General features: G+C 30.5%; 4 protein-coding genes across 6 annotated transcripts; all 4 read right to left on the bottom strand.

The window, feature by feature from the left end:
* Position 1: 1 nt before the first annotated feature.
* Positions 2 to 2,579, bottom strand: LOC145756030 (coiled-coil domain-containing protein 6-like). Its single transcript, XM_082572264.1, has one exon. It carries the CDS (start codon positions 2,522 to 2,524, stop codon positions 1,190 to 1,192), a length of 1,335 nt encoding a protein of 444 aa, XP_082428390.1. The 5' UTR covers positions 2,525 to 2,579; the 3' UTR covers positions 2 to 1,189.
* Positions 2,580 to 2,583: 4 nt separating this feature from the next.
* Positions 2,584 to 6,239, bottom strand: LOC145756031 (mevalonate kinase-like). The gene is made up of 7 exons (XM_082572265.1): positions 5,611 to 6,239; positions 4,909 to 5,151; positions 4,239 to 4,404; positions 3,692 to 3,842; positions 3,438 to 3,528; positions 3,246 to 3,362; positions 2,584 to 3,164 (listed from the first exon to the last, which is right to left on the bottom strand). The coding sequence occupies exons 1-7, from the start codon at positions 5,722 to 5,724 to the stop codon at positions 2,892 to 2,894; spliced, it is 1,155 nt and encodes a 384-aa protein (XP_082428391.1). The 5' UTR covers positions 5,725 to 6,239; the 3' UTR covers positions 2,584 to 2,891.
* A 399-nt stretch (positions 6,240 to 6,638) lies between these two features.
* Positions 6,639 to 9,198, bottom strand: LOC145755280 (uncharacterized). 3 transcript variants are annotated; one of them, XM_082571504.1, is made up of 6 exons: positions 8,746 to 9,198; positions 8,484 to 8,681; positions 8,283 to 8,346; positions 8,163 to 8,207; positions 7,500 to 7,608; positions 6,639 to 7,388 (listed from the first exon to the last, which is right to left on the bottom strand). In XM_082571504.1, exons 1-6 carry the CDS (start codon positions 9,163 to 9,165, stop codon positions 7,274 to 7,276), a joined length of 951 nt encoding a protein of 316 aa, XP_082427630.1. In that variant the 5' UTR covers positions 9,166 to 9,198; the 3' UTR covers positions 6,639 to 7,273. The 3 variants fall into 3 exon arrangements, with proteins under 3 accessions (XP_082427630.1, XP_082427631.1, XP_082427632.1); XM_082571505.1 differs by having other exon boundaries at positions 7,500 to 7,605; XM_082571506.1 differs by having other exon boundaries at positions 8,812 to 9,198.
* A 1,481-nt stretch (positions 9,199 to 10,679) lies between these two features.
* On the bottom strand, positions 10,680 to 14,831 carry LOC145755002 (uncharacterized). Its single transcript, XM_082571190.1, has 4 exons — positions 14,217 to 14,831; positions 13,300 to 13,490; positions 12,812 to 12,870; positions 10,680 to 12,193 (listed from the first exon to the last, which is right to left on the bottom strand). The coding sequence occupies exons 1-4, from the start codon at positions 14,793 to 14,795 to the stop codon at positions 11,280 to 11,282; spliced, it is 1,743 nt and encodes a 580-aa protein (XP_082427316.1). The 5' UTR covers positions 14,796 to 14,831; the 3' UTR covers positions 10,680 to 11,279.
* Positions 14,832 to 14,881: the final 50 nt, after the last annotated feature.

The following is a 14,881-nucleotide window of genomic DNA, read 5'->3' as shown; positions in this document are numbered from 1 at the left end:
ATCTGCAACATTTTAAAGCAATAAGATTTAACACACAACAATATAGAAACCGCAAAAAAAAAAATTGTGTTTTTGTTAGCTTGCAAACTATTTGGCGATACAAAATAAAAATCATTTTTAGGTTGAAAAAAAAACGTTTGAACTAAAATTTTTATCACGTGAATTAAAACAAAAAGTGAACACCTATTAAAAAGTGGGCACCAAAAAAATTAATAATTATAACAAAATTAAAAATTATGCTTATGTTACACATTGTTTTGTAAACAAATTTAGTAATGTTAAATCCAGATTTATATTTTTTAGTTTTATAAAACACAACATCGAAATTTGTAAAAAAAAAACAAATATGGTGCAAAAATTTTAAATTTCGAATATGACCATACATAAGCGTTATTTGAAGCCTACAATATATCAGACTTAGCATAAATAACACTCAAAGCATACAGTCCCATAACAACTACTATAACAAATGAACTTTAGAAACCAACTTAGCAAGCACTAAGTTATAAAGATACCCTGCAAAAAGCAAAATTAATCATTTCATTGAAGCTTTAATGCAAACAAGCAAATATCAAAATTATTAGCTTAGATGGATAGCTTCTAATTTATAATATTAAAGCATTAATCAATACATGGATTAATGCTTTTTATATTTTTTATAGTTTTTGTTTGTTCAGTTTAAATTTAGGTCTAGACAGATAGCTGTTAGATCAGATTGATTATTAATTATTAACAACTTTAATGAATAAAACATTATCAGTGTAAAAATACAGACTAACGTGAAATATATTATAAAATGAAATATCTTCTGTGTTTTTAACACAAATTGTTTATTATTAAAATTTAATTGTAAATAATTTTAAAGCACCCACATATTAATAAATTAGGAATTGGTAAACAACATGCTGGTTATAATATACATAAGAGATTGAAGTAATAAAATTAAACACTAATACTTTTAGCTTTACATTTAAACAAAATGTTCTTTTAAATTTAAATTTTTTCTATTTAATTTATATTCTTTATTATAAGAGTGTAAATGAACCTATTTATAAAGCTTTATGATATGTTAATATAAGATAGGTAAAGTTGGTTGTTCTGTGGATTTTTGACATTGGCAAATTGTTAAAAACTTCGCAATATCATGGTAATTTGCTCATTTATAATTTACTAAACTCAACACAAACGACTACGAATCCTGCATTGCTTTCGGTCTTGTGCCAGGAGAAGGTGGAGGGGATGGTTTTAAAAACTTATCAGCAGCCATGGGTTCAATCCTTGGCGATGGTGAAGTGGTCATCGCGTTACGCTGGCCAGGGTTTGGACTACTTGACATCAGAGTCGAACCTTGCATTGAAGTATTAGCCGATGTGCTAGGTTGTTGCTGTTGGTTTAAGTTTGTGTGAGATGCTAAAGGAGAAGGTGGAGAAAATGGAACAGTGGACATATTGGATGAATGGGGTGATATAGGTCGTGCCGTTTGCATGACATAAGGTGGCACAGGACTGGACACAGTTCTTTGTCTCGACGAGCCAATTATTAAACTTGAAGGACCGGATAATGACTCGAGACTATGCCGGCTCTCTTCATCCATTTCTAAGCTTGATTCGGACTCTGACAGTTGTCTTGACAATGCTTCACGACGTTCTGTTTCTAGTAAAAGTTGCCGATGTAGTCTAGCATTTTCCTCTCTTAGATTTTTTTCTTCGCTCATGAAAAGAGAGACTTTTGAGTTTCGATCCTGCTGCATGCTCTTCAACTGTCGCCGCAAGTATTCGACTTCTTTCTTTAAATATCTGACGTGAGCTGTCAAGTTTTCACTAGTCGAGTTACTCTCATAAGAAATTGATTGCCTTGGAGACGGAGGTGCACTGACTGGTTGGTTTAGTTTCTCCTGCAAAAGTCTTTTTTCAGTTTCTAATTTGTCCATTTTTTTCCACAGGCGGTTAACCAAGCCCTCCTGTTCTTTTTCCAAAGTGTTTTCAAGCTCGATTTTCTCCCTTCTAAGCTCTTCTAGTTTGTAATGTTTATCGTGGGTTTCACGTTTTAATTTCTCGATTTTACGCATCAAAGTGTTGACCTGCTTTTCTTGCTCCTTTTCCAGAGTTTGTTCTAATTCAACTTTTTCTTGTCTCAGTTGACTAAGTTGTCGTTGTAGCTCATTGGTCAAAAATTCTTCCTCTGTCTCATACTTGTTCACCAACAACTCCTTTTCCTTTTTTAGCTCCTGTATTTTCTTCATTAGAGTATTCGAGATAAATTCCTCTTCTTGTTCAGCTTTAGCTTGTATGTTAACACTAGCTTGCCGCAGTTCTTTATTCTCTTCTTGCAGAGCGTTACAACGAAGCTTGTATGTCTCTAACTCCATTTTTAAGACTCGGTTTTCTTGTTGAAGTGATGCCACACGGATCGCTAGTTCATCCCACTTAATAGTAACAGAGGTCTTCTTTGATGAGGTCCCAGGAGGGTTCTTGGATGTGGAGGAGCCATCTGTGTCCGACTCAGATTCTGACATGTTGCTCATCTTCAATTTTGTGCAGTTTTAATTTAAGTCATAACCTAATTTTATACAAAAATTTATATCTGTAAAACAAAATTTAAATCAGTGATTTAAAAAAAATAATATTATATTAAAATTTAAATCACAATCGAGACTTTTAACTTGCATATTCTTCACAACTTTAACATTTTTTTGCTACACAGAATAAAAATTCAATTTAACTTTAAATATGATTAATTGAAAGTTGATTTCAACTTCCTTTGTGTTAAAACAAAGTGAAAGTTCAAGCTCAAACAGAATTAATTGCTTGTTTATGCAGTATATAGTTACTACAAATTGAGACTTCTGCCCAAAATATATAAATAAACAAGTTTTTAAGTACATGTGAGTTTTATAACCTAATTCCATTATATTCTATAACTTTTACACCATTCCCTCCTAAATTGGCTTCCCAATTATTAAAACCCATTTGTTTTAATTCAGTTTTTAACTCCAATATTTTTTCTTGGTTGTTATCTAACAATATAATAGCGCAACCCCCTCCCCCTGCCCCAGTTAATTTGCAACCAAAACCAAGTTTTGTTGAACATTCTTTGATTTGTTCTAAACTAGAATGACTGACGCCAATTTGTTTCAAAAGTTCATGATTTTTGTTAATCAGTTTCTAAAAAATAATAGTTAATAATTAATTTGTTATTATTGAATGTATTCAACTTATTGATTGAACAAAACATTTTTCTATTACCTTTAAATCAATATATTTTACATTCGAATTAGAATTATATTCTGTTGATAAAATTGATTCTGCTTTGTTGCTAATATTCTCAAAATCTTCCATTAACTTTGACATTAATTCTTTTTCCTTTAAACAAAAATATTATTTATACAAAGCCATGTTTATATTTAAATTAAAAAACTGCTTTAAAAATTGTCAAACCTTATTATATTTTTTCTTTACTTTTAAAACCAATTCTTTTGTATTTCTTGACACACCAGTATCAACAATTAAAATATTTAACTTGGCAAAACTAAATAATAAAAATTTGTATTTTAGGTAAACTGTATACACAATAAAATATTTAATACAAGACCCATAATAGTTAAATATCTTCATTAGGATTATTAAGAATAAAATTTCCCAAAACTAAATTTAAAATTAACACGAAAAATATAAACTCATAACAAACATACTTCGGAAGTTTACGCATTTCTTTATTCTTATATACAACCGCACCACCATAAGTTGAAACAGTGTTGTCAATGCCAGAAGGGGTTCCGTGAACAACTTTTTCCATACTGTAAGCCACCGAGTTTATCTCGTTTAATGTTTGCTCGTTTTGGTCTAAAAAAAAAGAAAAATATATGATAGAGTTCATTTTTAATTAAGATAATGTATATATTATGCTATTTTCAGTATACCATTTTGAGTTTTGCATTAAATACAATATAAGTTAAATTACTGATAATATTTGCATTTAAAAAATATAGGAAGTAATAAAATGACCAGATATTATAAATAATAATAAACCCTATACTACAGTATCTGTATAATCATTTTTGCCTACTAAAAATCACCAAAATACTGTCAGTACATCACTAAAAATATCACAATCTACACTCTAAGTAAAAACATAAAAAGTTCACAAATTTAAAACACATTAAATTTTTAAATATATATATACAAATGCTTCATTAAAATTTCAAGTTTAAGATTAAGGTTATTTGACAATAAACATACCATTTACATTTGAAACAGAGATAGATTCAGCAAAGATAAGAAGTGAAGTTGAAAGTGCTACATTTAAAGCAGCTGAGGAACCCAGCCCAGCTCCTAATGGTAGTTTGTCACTTACTGCTGTTATACTAAGAGATGGAAACTTTAAATTCTTGTCATGGATAACTACCTAGAAATATAATCGTTGTTACCAAACAGTTATTTAAATAAATATATTATAGTAAATGAAACAAGTTTAGAACACAAACACATTTGATAATAAATTTAAATTTCAGAGTGTAACATATAAATCAAAACCCAAATTAAGTTTCTGCTTCGAAATTTTTTACAAACCTAACAAAAGCTTGGTAAGTCTGTCAAGATCTATATATAATTATTTTACACCCTTTTATGTAAAGCATTCACATGCTTACAAGCTATACTAACAGACCTATTTTAAAGAACTTGAAAACAAAATAAATACTTGAACTAAATTGGATTTAAAAGGTAAAAGGCAAAGCTAATATAATTGTTTACCATTTTGTCTAATCCTTTAAAAGCTTTACCCAATAAGTTTTATTAAAATCGTAAATTATTGATTACTTGTCATTAGGTCAGACCATAAACTAGAGTTAACCTCAATCAAAAGTTGTTTCAAAATTTGTACAAACAATAGAACTAGTAAATAATTTACCTTTAAATAACCATAAACGCAGGCAGATATTGCAACTTGCATCAGAAGGTTAGTGGAATAATGTTGGCCCTCAATAAATTGTCGTACTTGATTTTGAAATTCAAAATATTCATTATTTGATTTATTATTTGATGTAAGGTCTTGGTATAATTGTTTTAAATCATGTTGCTGAATTTTTATGGATGATTCTAAATTTTGCATTGATATCGTTAAACCATCATTTACATTATTCTTTAATTCCACCTAAATTAAAACAAAAAAACAAGTTAACTTATGTACATTGTTAAATACTAATACTAATATACAGTCTTTTTAATATATAAAAAAAATAACAATTTAAAAATTAATTAAAACTTTAAAATAGGCTAGATAATTAAAGCTTTTATAAAAGCTAAATGTTAAATAATAGCAAGCCAATCAATTTATGCTGTTTAAATTTAACAATCACATGACCTTGACCCAATACTGCTGAGTCAAAACAAAACAAGACTTTTAAAATATGCTGCATCAGCAACAGGCAAAAACCCAAATAACTCTTACACAGCAATATTGCATAACAGAATATTAATGAGGTATTATTATACAAATAACAACTTTTAAAAATGCTTATTTAAATAAAAGAGTTTTATTTTGACAAAAACATGTATATACTTTATTTAATATCTGTAGGTTACTCAAATTTTTAATTAAAAAAACACTTACTGTTATATTTCCATCAATTGCACATGCAATTGCCCTTTTTCCATAAACAACTGCATGTTCCCCATGCAATATTATTTTCCCAGGAGCTTTCACAATCACATTGAAATCTGACATAATGTGGCTTTAAACATAAGTTTTGTTAATTTTTATTTATAGGTATTGAAAAAAATTGTAATTAAATACAAGCAAGACATGTAACTACATTCTTAGTTTTGAAATATTATAGGTCATTATTATTTTAGTAATTGGTCAAAAATGCCAGTATAATCTTTAATTGTTTTTGTACTAAGCTATCTTAATAGCAAAACCAAAAAGCGTCAATACGGTCAATATGGCAAAAAATATTAAGTAGACTCTTTAAGACAAAAAACTATGATAGATAATTTATATTTGCCTAAAGTACATGCTTTAGCTTTTGCTAATATTTCCTCTTTCTATAAATTTTACACGATTCAAAATCAAAAACGTTTAAAACATTTATAGACGTTTGAAAGTTTTTTTGGCAAGTTTTACACAGTTCAATCAAACTAAATCTCAAAAACGTGTGCCTAGGTTATTTATGACTATAATAAGCGTAGTTTCTCTATAATTTAAAGAAGTTAAACACATAAATGAGCTATTAAACGAAACAAAACTTTGTTCACACCTCTTTTATTTTTGAAAACATGGCATGTATCTTATGATGTGATGCCTTGAGACATCGCGTGGTTAAGTAAAACCGTTTTTTTTCAATTTGTTAGCCTCAATATTTGCTTTTTAAATGTTATTTAGTTATGTTTAGTTACTAACAATTTAAAATTTAAAACAAACGCATGCCATCAACCTTACCGTCATCTTCTAATTTCTCCAGTTTGCAACACTAATTTATCCTCAATAAAAAAGACAATTATTTTGATATTGATTTATAGATAATGACTTTCATTTACTTACAAGGCAATTTAATGCAAAGTTTAAATGGATTTAATATTTAACTCTTATCTGAGCATTACTTCAACTGGCCTAACCACAATGTTTTTACTTTATTTGCAATAAACATCTTTATTTAAATACCAACTACCTAAACACAATACAAATTTTACAGAATAGATTGTAAATCACAAGCAATTTGGATACTGTAAAATCCTTCTTAAAACTGCATTATCTTCATTTAGAATTGGCAAGAATTTATACAAGATATCAAGACAAGAGTTTGGGCAAGACAGTGACATTTTTTGGAATATCCGAGTTGACAAAAACAATAAAAACTATATAAGCGATGTACAAAAATAAAGGACCTTATAAACAAGCAGCATAATTACAGTTATCGGGCAGATATGAAATAAGTTTACAGTATAGATGTGTAGCAGATGTAAAATATAGTACCCTTTTTACCAGCTAACAAAAAATAAACAAAATACTAGGCAGACATAAGTCTACGCAGTAAAACCTCAAATTCAAAAAAACAGCATAAAAAAACACAATTAAATAAACAACAATAAGAAATAGAAAAACGTTATATTACTAGTATAACCATATTTCCAATACTTTTACCTTTTTACCCAAAATGCTCACTATATGAAACTTGGGATTATGTTTCATTCCATCTTATTTATATGTCATTAAATTTTAACGTTTCTTTATCAAGTTTACAAATTTTTGTTTGTTTAAATTTTATATATTTAAATTACATGCAATACATTCCAGCTTGGTTAGCTATATCTTCATTGGACATAGATCCAAACATTTCAGGATGTTCTTTCATGATCAACATTATTTTATCCAACTGGCCCTGCTGAATTCTAAATACAGTGTTAAACATTTTAGACTGTCCACGAAAGATTTTGTTTTTAAATGATTTTGTTTTAGGATACATGTTTGGGTTACTTGCTCTGTTAACCTTGTTACATTACCTTTGTTCTTCTTCTATTTCCTCTGGTGTCATGGCAGCTGCAGCTTGTTTGTAAGCTGACATATCCCTTGATTCAAACTCAACTTCTTTAGTCAACAACTTGTGCTCTGCTGCAAAAAAAAACAGATTTTATAGTACTGTACATTTTTTTTTTTTTTTAACCAACCTTCTAACTTAAGAATTGCTTTTAAAACTGCTTGTCTTATCAAACTAGTAGAAACTCTGTCAATATTCTTGTTAAAGTCTTCAACTTGTTTTACAGCAAACTCAATGATGCTATCTAAAATCTCCTCACATATTCTCCTGCTTTCTAATTCTTGATTTTTTTCTAACTTCCCTGTAATTTCACCTACTTTTTCTCCACTTGAAAGAAACGTCACCTTTTCCACTTTTTTAGTTTTATCAATCATCTTCCCAGCATCACCATGTACCCTTACATCAATATCTTCAATAACACTCTCTGATTCACTTTGTCCTGTCTCTATGTTGGCTTCTTTTTGATCAAAGCTTATTAGACTTTCCATTGCCATTTCAGTAAGAGCAAAAGTAATGGAATTTTTAACAACCTCAGTAGCTAAAATTAATAAATGTAGCTCTTGAGTTAAATTTGGTCTTTCCAAATCCTGAATTTCTTTTTAGTATTATTATTATAATGTTTACTTACCCTCTTTGTTCAATACTTTTTCATTAACACCCTTTTCTTCTTCACCTTAATAAGAAAATAGAATAAAAACGCTATTAATTTTCAAGTAAACAAACTTGATAAATAAACCAACTATATTACCTTCACCATCTTCATTAAGATAAATACTTGAATCCAACATCTCCGCTTCAATATCAGCCATTGCCTATCAAATCAATTAAAATTAAAGTAAAAAACAAACATTTAAATCACCAACCTACTAAGATTAAAAAAATTTTAGGAAATAAATATTACATGTTTGTACAATACTAAAACATCTATTTTTGCTAAAGTTTAAATTACCTGTGCACTTATATTTGAATTATTATCTTCATCTTGCTGGACTGTAATATTCTCCGGTTTCAGTTCAGCTAAATCTAACTCCTCCTGACTTTGCTCCCGGACTTCTTTAGGATGCGTAAGAGTCCTAACCAACTTCTTTTCTTCCTCCTTTTCTCGTTTTCTTTTAAACAACATAGCTTCGAAAGGACAGACAGGAACCTAATTTTAAATAAAATATATAAACTATAATTATTAAAATTGAAAAAACTTTATTTAAACTAACCCGTTCATGAGGATTTTCTGTACTGGGAGGATTTAGTTTATGAAGCATGTAAGCTGCCTTTTTTACTTCATTTAAATCTTCTTTGTTGTAGCCAGGAAATTTGTCAGGACCCTCTGGATCAATTGGAGGCAACTCGACTGCATCAGGAGTAAACCCTTCAAGTAATTCTGCCTCCTTCATTTCCTCCTCAGATTCTATCTCCGATGTGTTTTCTTCCGTTTCAAAATCTTTTTGTTCTTTTACTTCATTTTCTTTTGCTTCGGTTTTAATTTTAATGGCTTCATCCAATTTTAATTTAGCCTGGTTTTTTTGACTTCTCCACAAATAAAGTTGTGTTCCAATAATAATAATAACTCCAACAAACAATGCATTCCAACTTAACAAAGTAGTAAATAATCGAATACAAAATGTTAACAACATTTTTAACAATTCAAAAATCGTGGATTGCTATATCTAAACTAAAAATAAATTTATAATAAAAAAATATTTATTCTAAAAAAAAACTAATATTACTTCTATATTAACAGATTAAGCCTTTATTAAAACATAACATACTATATTGCTTGACTGTATAATGGATTATAATATTTTTGCATAAATAATTTATAGTCATACTAAATAGGTCGATGGGCTGTATTAGTCAAAAACAAACTATTTATTCAATATTAAATAATGTGCCACAAACGACATAACAAAAAAATTTGCACGTGCAAATGACTTTTTTAATCAGCTTGTCAATGCCAGATTTTTTATCTTTCATTAATCCTACAACGATCTATTAGTTTTAATATAGTATTACGATCGATATTAAGTAAAATATTGAAAAAAAAATTAGCCTGTTAAATTAATAATTTACCCTTAAAATAACAAAAAATGGTTGAAAAAAAATTACTGTCACGCAAAAATTTTTTAAAGGCTTTAAAATCTAAAAATCACCTAAACAATTACTACAAGTGTTAATATACAGGTTATCCCCAACTCTATAAAAAAAGTTTTTATTATCAATTACAAAATTAAATAAAAAACAAAATTTGTTTTTAATGTCATAAAAGTTTACATTTTTAATTAATAAAAATCATAACAATAATAAAAAAAAAACGAAAAAGTATTTTTTTTTAAATTGGGTTACTTTAATTAGACTTAAATGCAAATAAATTATTTATAACTTTAAAATTTTATTAATTACGATATAGTATATTTTAAGCTTTAAAATTTTATTTTAAGGTTTGGCTTTTATGCCTAACGTTAAAAGAATTTTGGAGTTTTTGGACTTTTGGTACCGCATTACACTTGATTCGATAGCATCATGAGATTAAATTAAACTTGATCTGCGATTGAGTAATTACACCAGATTAATAAGGTTTTAATATTGCGAGTCGGTACTGAGCTAAAAATAACATTTTGGTTGGCAAAACCAGCTGTTAGAAATGTCAGTCGCAGAATTTCAAAAGTTAATCCATAACCTACATTTTGAATCCGACATTACAAAATTTGTTTGACGAAAATGACAAAAAATCAAAATTTGCGGTTTTTAAATAAAAACTTTCCATACACTTATGCTTTCGATAAACCGGTTCTTACAAAAATCGTTCTTGGAAATTAGATTTTATCTGTAACCTAGCGTTAGGGCTTTTTATATTAAATACCGACACTTTTGCTTTGTACAATTATTTGTTTATCATCAAAACATTTTTATTACAATAAATTTTTTCGTGGTTTAAAATCTAACCTAGTTTTATAAGTTGCTTAAATTTGCGAAATTTGCGTACAGGATAACATTAAACAATACGATCCTTGTGGCCTAGTTTTTTGAAGCTTAAGTATAAAACCTAAATTCCTAAACTTTAAAGGATTATTCTTTAACAAAATTCCGTAAACTTGTTGTATATTAACAAGTGTTGGATATTTCCATGCGGTTTGGAAACAAGGGCAAATTTATGTTAACTTTTTTATTTCTAGCAAGAGGCATTATTCACATAAATACAATTTACAACTGGAACATTTAGCTAAAAGAAATGTGGTATTCGGAACATTTAAAAAAAATAACCACATAAACAATTAACAGTAAATTAAAAAAACTGTTTCACTATTCGCACAGTATTCACAATCAACGTTATTATAAACAGTATAAGAATAAAACTTATTCGGATTTTTTGGGCAATCATAATCAGAACCTTGTTTTCCATAAGAAAGCACAATATAACACACACAGTATACATCTATACAAAATACACCAAAATATACATTACTTATTCTAATAGTTTCTATGATATTAAAATACCTGAAACACAAGTAAAAACGCAAAGAAAATATTGCAACAACAAAGTACAATTGTCACCTGGCAATTTTTTTAAAGTATTTTTAGTAACAAAAAAAACGCATTGTTAGCTATTTACTGAGGCTGATTTTGTGTCACAGCACGCACGGAAACAAAGTGAGACAAAATTGGCAAGACGATGACGTTGGGCGATATATTCGTGCAAAGAAAAAAGGAATTCCGACTTCACCTTGATTAGAGTGTCGAGTAAACAAGTTTAGCGAGCAGTTTGCCGAGCTAGCGCCTTGACGTCACTGGAAATTCCCGCCGGATACAACCTGATGTTAGCGCCTGGAACTGGCAGGCAAGTGCTTGTAGTCTCGTCGCAGTCCTCCCGACTGTGGAAATCTTCGATTGAGTTTACCCGCAAGGGCTCGCCGCAGTTTTCGACGGCGCCAACGCTGTCAGTCTCGCTATCCACGTAGGCAGCAGAAAGAAGTTTGCGTTTTCTAAGATGTTTAATATTCGAAACATCATATTTTTGCGGCGGGGATCGATCACCGGGTCTGAATAAATGCTGAGGGTTTATATGGGGTACGCTACAATCCAAAGGCACGGGCGGGATATTGTCTATAAAGTGAGGCCACTGCGGGAGTAATGGAAGTGTGTATAACTGCTCGTTGACAAACAAGGGGTTGGGCTGCATGTAAAATGTAGGAGGTGTACTACGACATGGGAAATCTATGATAGGAGGTAGGCCGTACATGTTGGAGTGAAAGATATTCTTATCCACGCTAGTCTGGGTATGAGATTTGTCATTGAACTGCAGGTTACTATTCGATTGAGAGGACAAATTTGTTTTCTCGCTTCGCTTCTGTTTCTTAGCATCAAAACGATTAGTCATTGACAGAGAATATGACTCATCACATTTGAATCTTTTGCGGCCGGGATTGTTCCAGAGATGAGTGCCGTCCTGATGGGAAATTTTGTGCAAGTCAAACACGGATGTTGATTTGATTTTGTTGTTGTCTGACTTGGTTTCCCTTGCTAGGAATTTCTGGTTTGTTTTCAGCTCGAAAACATCTCGTCGTGGAGGCGTGTCTGTTAAGTTCGTTTCTGTCTTCTGATTGGCCGAAATCGGGTCGACCTTTGTACGCTGATTGGCTGCACACGAGTAACTTCTGACGCGATCTGTGTAACAACAAAACAAATTTGTTCGTGCGAAATTTGATTGAAGACTTTTGTGTTGCTGTGTTTAGGCTTACCATGACCTAAGGTCAGTCGCAGTGACCAAAACAGAATTTCTTAATTCCTAATCATAAATTCCTTGAAAACAGAACGACTATGACCTTACCTATTAATCTTACGGGTTTTTTATGGTGAAGATAATGAGAGGGTTGTTGTTATGAGAAAGTGATAATTTATCAAAATTGTGGCAAATTCGTATTATGGTGTGGGACAGCAAAAACATAAAGTCGTGCTTTGCCTAAATTATGTTTAGGTATTAGTAGCCGAAAACTGTTTACAAAAGTAACAAGACAGTATCTCCATATAAACTACCGCGGTTTGTAAACTGGATATACGTGTGCGATAGAGTTTATTTTTCGCTACTTTTTCCAGGTAAGTTTGGGTTAACTTGGTCCAGAAGCTAGGAGCTAACGGAACCGTAATCCAAGATTAACGAAGTTTAGGCGACTTCGGTAATACCCATAAAATACGATAAAAATCAAGGTGTGTACTTGTTGAATAACAATGTACTGATTATGGCGTTGTTATGATTACAAGCTTCCTGTTAATTGGTTTACTTACTTTGGCAAATGACTTGTTGTTTTTCCGTGTCATGTGGGTTTAGGTCGGAACTCGCCAATCTACAAAAAAAATTTTTTTTTTAATTTTGATTTTTGAATATATGACCTCATATGTTTTTCGGCATTCCAATGCGTTGTCGTAAAGAATTTCTGACATCCATTTATAGATTTAACCAGTATAAGGGTATGGTTTTGCGTAATATTAAAATAAATGGAACTTTCCGAGATATAAATTTTACGAAATCTTGTTTTTTTTAAATGTCAGACAACAAGTTTTTCGGAAACTTGCGGCTGTGGGAAGGTAAAAAAATTTGAACAAAATTTAACAAGTTTTAAACCTTAAAAATTTTACACTAAAAGCGTTTTTTGTAAAGCTTTGTAAATGTCATATTTTTTAAATAATTTTTTAAAATTTTGTAATCCCCAAAAACAAAACTTTTTTCTCGAAACAGGTGTAAATTTTTTTGGAGCACAATTTTTCCGACTAACCTTTTTTTAGTCAATTGTGGTGCTGATCTAGCACGGGACGCTACGGCAGGTATAGCGTTGCTGATTGGTCGATGAGAATTTAGTCTCAACGCAGCCTTTGTGTGCCGAACTTTAAACGATTTTCGAGTAGAGGACTCCCATTTGGGCTCGTTAGTTAAAACAGCAATACAGGCCTCATCTAAATCCCGTATCTAAAAACGAAGATTCGTTGTTGTAAAGTGTCAGCTAATGTTAAACTTTTTCCATCTTAATACCATATAGTCTATAATTAATAAAATACATATATACCCAATTTATTGGCCTTCTAAATAAAAAAAAAACTGCCGTTTATGGTATAAAAGTAAAGTTAAACGGGCAGTTATATGTTACGACCATATAACGACGGTTTAAATGCAGTCCGTAAAACTTAAACATAAAATAGAGTAATAATTAAGACCATTTTATTATGTTTATAGATCAATAAGAATACCTTACATTGTATGACAAATAATTTGCCTAAAAGATAGAAGTATATTTTGCCAACTTTTTAAAGCGTTTTTCGATTATGTTTTAACAAGGTGAGAATTATGTGTACGTGGTGTTGATTAAGCAAATGTGTAGGCGTTAAGATTTCATCTACAATATGTCATGATAAGAAAACCACTTTTTGTTTAAAATAGTTTGACCTTTAATAAGCGGTATAAACTAATAAACATGTTTGGTGTATAGTTATATAATCTGACATATTGTATAAAGGTTAGTGGTCCACAAGAATGCGATTATAAAACTCTTGTATATCACAACCTTTGTAAAGATGACGTTGCTGTTTATAATGTTTCTACTTTTTAATTTGGCTTCAATATTTCTTCATCTTGCAAAATGATTTAACTTACCTATTAAAAAGTTTTAAAATGATTTGTAAAAGTCTTAATTGTTACCTGCAAAAAACAAGAGACTAGCAACAATCCAAACACGTTATTCTGGGTAATAGAAAGACTCGAAGTGTACATGAAGTCCAAAACCTGCTCAAAATACTTCAGTTTGATTCCAGGCAGTGGGAGGACATCTGGTGTTGACGTCACACTTGATGACGTCATAACAGAGGCCAAAAAGCCCGAGTTCCATAATTTTGATTTGGTTGCTTTTGCAGATCGAGTCCGGTTTTTAAAGTGTTTTCCTTCTGGGTCAGTAGGCCACGGGGCGTGGAAGTTCGAGTCTTTATCAAACTCGTCGTTGTGGAATTTCTTACAAGTAAACCCTGGCGAACTCTGATTCATTTTGCGGTTAGATAGAACTGATAACTGTCGTCGAACATATTCGCTGTTCGCAGCGAGTACGCCCTTGTGAGCAAGCACCCGCGATCCTTCGACCAGGAGAGTTAAATCGCAGCAATTTTGATCCTGGTCGTATCTCTGTTGGTTAAGAATTTCCATAACATGAGAGTCGTGTGATTTAGGATGAAACAAGTATCCGTTTTTGTCTTTTTTCAGTGCTCTACTTAACGCAGTGTTATCCATTCTGATTTTTAAAAAAAATCTAAAAGATATTTGCAAAAAAATCAATTTTTTCTGCTCCAAATGTTCACTGAACTAAAAATGTATTT

This window comes from Corella eumyota, chromosome 6 (assembly GCF_963082875.1).
Source record: "Corella eumyota chromosome 6, kaCorEumy4.1, whole genome shotgun sequence".
NCBI classification, from domain to species: Eukaryota; Metazoa; Chordata; class Ascidiacea; order Phlebobranchia; family Corellidae; genus Corella; species Corella eumyota.
The sequence above is the reverse complement of the archived record's forward strand: the minus strand, read 5'-3'. Positions and strand labels throughout refer to the sequence as shown.

Bases quoted from the DNA above. Each gene is read 5' to 3' on its own strand.
- LOC145756030 (XM_082572264.1), bottom strand. From the start codon at position 2,524: ATGAGCAACATGTCAGAATCTGAGTCGGACACAGATGGCTCCTCCACA.
- LOC145756031 (XM_082572265.1), bottom strand. From the start codon at position 5,724: ATGTCAGATTTCAATGTGATTGTGAAAGCTCCTGGGAAAATAATATTG. The intron at 3,843-4,238 runs GTATGTTTATTG...CTTTTTTTTTAG, and splicing joins CTCTGTTTCAAATGTAAATG to ACCAAAACGAGCAAACATTA. The intron at 3,363-3,437 runs GTTTGACAATTT...TTTTGTTTAAAG, and splicing joins TAAAGAAAAAATATAATAAG to GAAAAAGAATTAATGTCAAA.
- LOC145755280 (XM_082571504.1), bottom strand. From the start codon at position 9,165: ATGTTGTTAACATTTTGTATTCGATTATTTACTACTTTGTTAAGTTGG. The intron at 8,208-8,282 runs GTAATATAGTTG...TTTCTTATTAAG, and splicing joins TCTTAATGAAGATGGTGAAG to GTGAAGAAGAAAAGGGTGTT. The intron at 7,389-7,499 runs GTAATGTAACAA...CACTGTATTTAG, and splicing joins GAAATAGAAGAAGAACAAAG to AATTCAGCAGGGCCAGTTGG.
- LOC145755002 (XM_082571190.1), bottom strand. From the start codon at position 14,795: ATGGATAACACTGCGTTAAGTAGAGCACTGAAAAAAGACAAAAACGGA. The intron at 12,871-13,299 runs GTTAGTCGGAAA...TTTTTTTTGTAG, and splicing joins CCACAATTGACTAAAAAAAG to ATTGGCGAGTTCCGACCTAA. The intron at 12,194-12,811 runs GTAAGTAAACCA...GTTGTTACACAG, and splicing joins ACAACAAGTCATTTGCCAAA to ATCGCGTCAGAAGTTACTCG.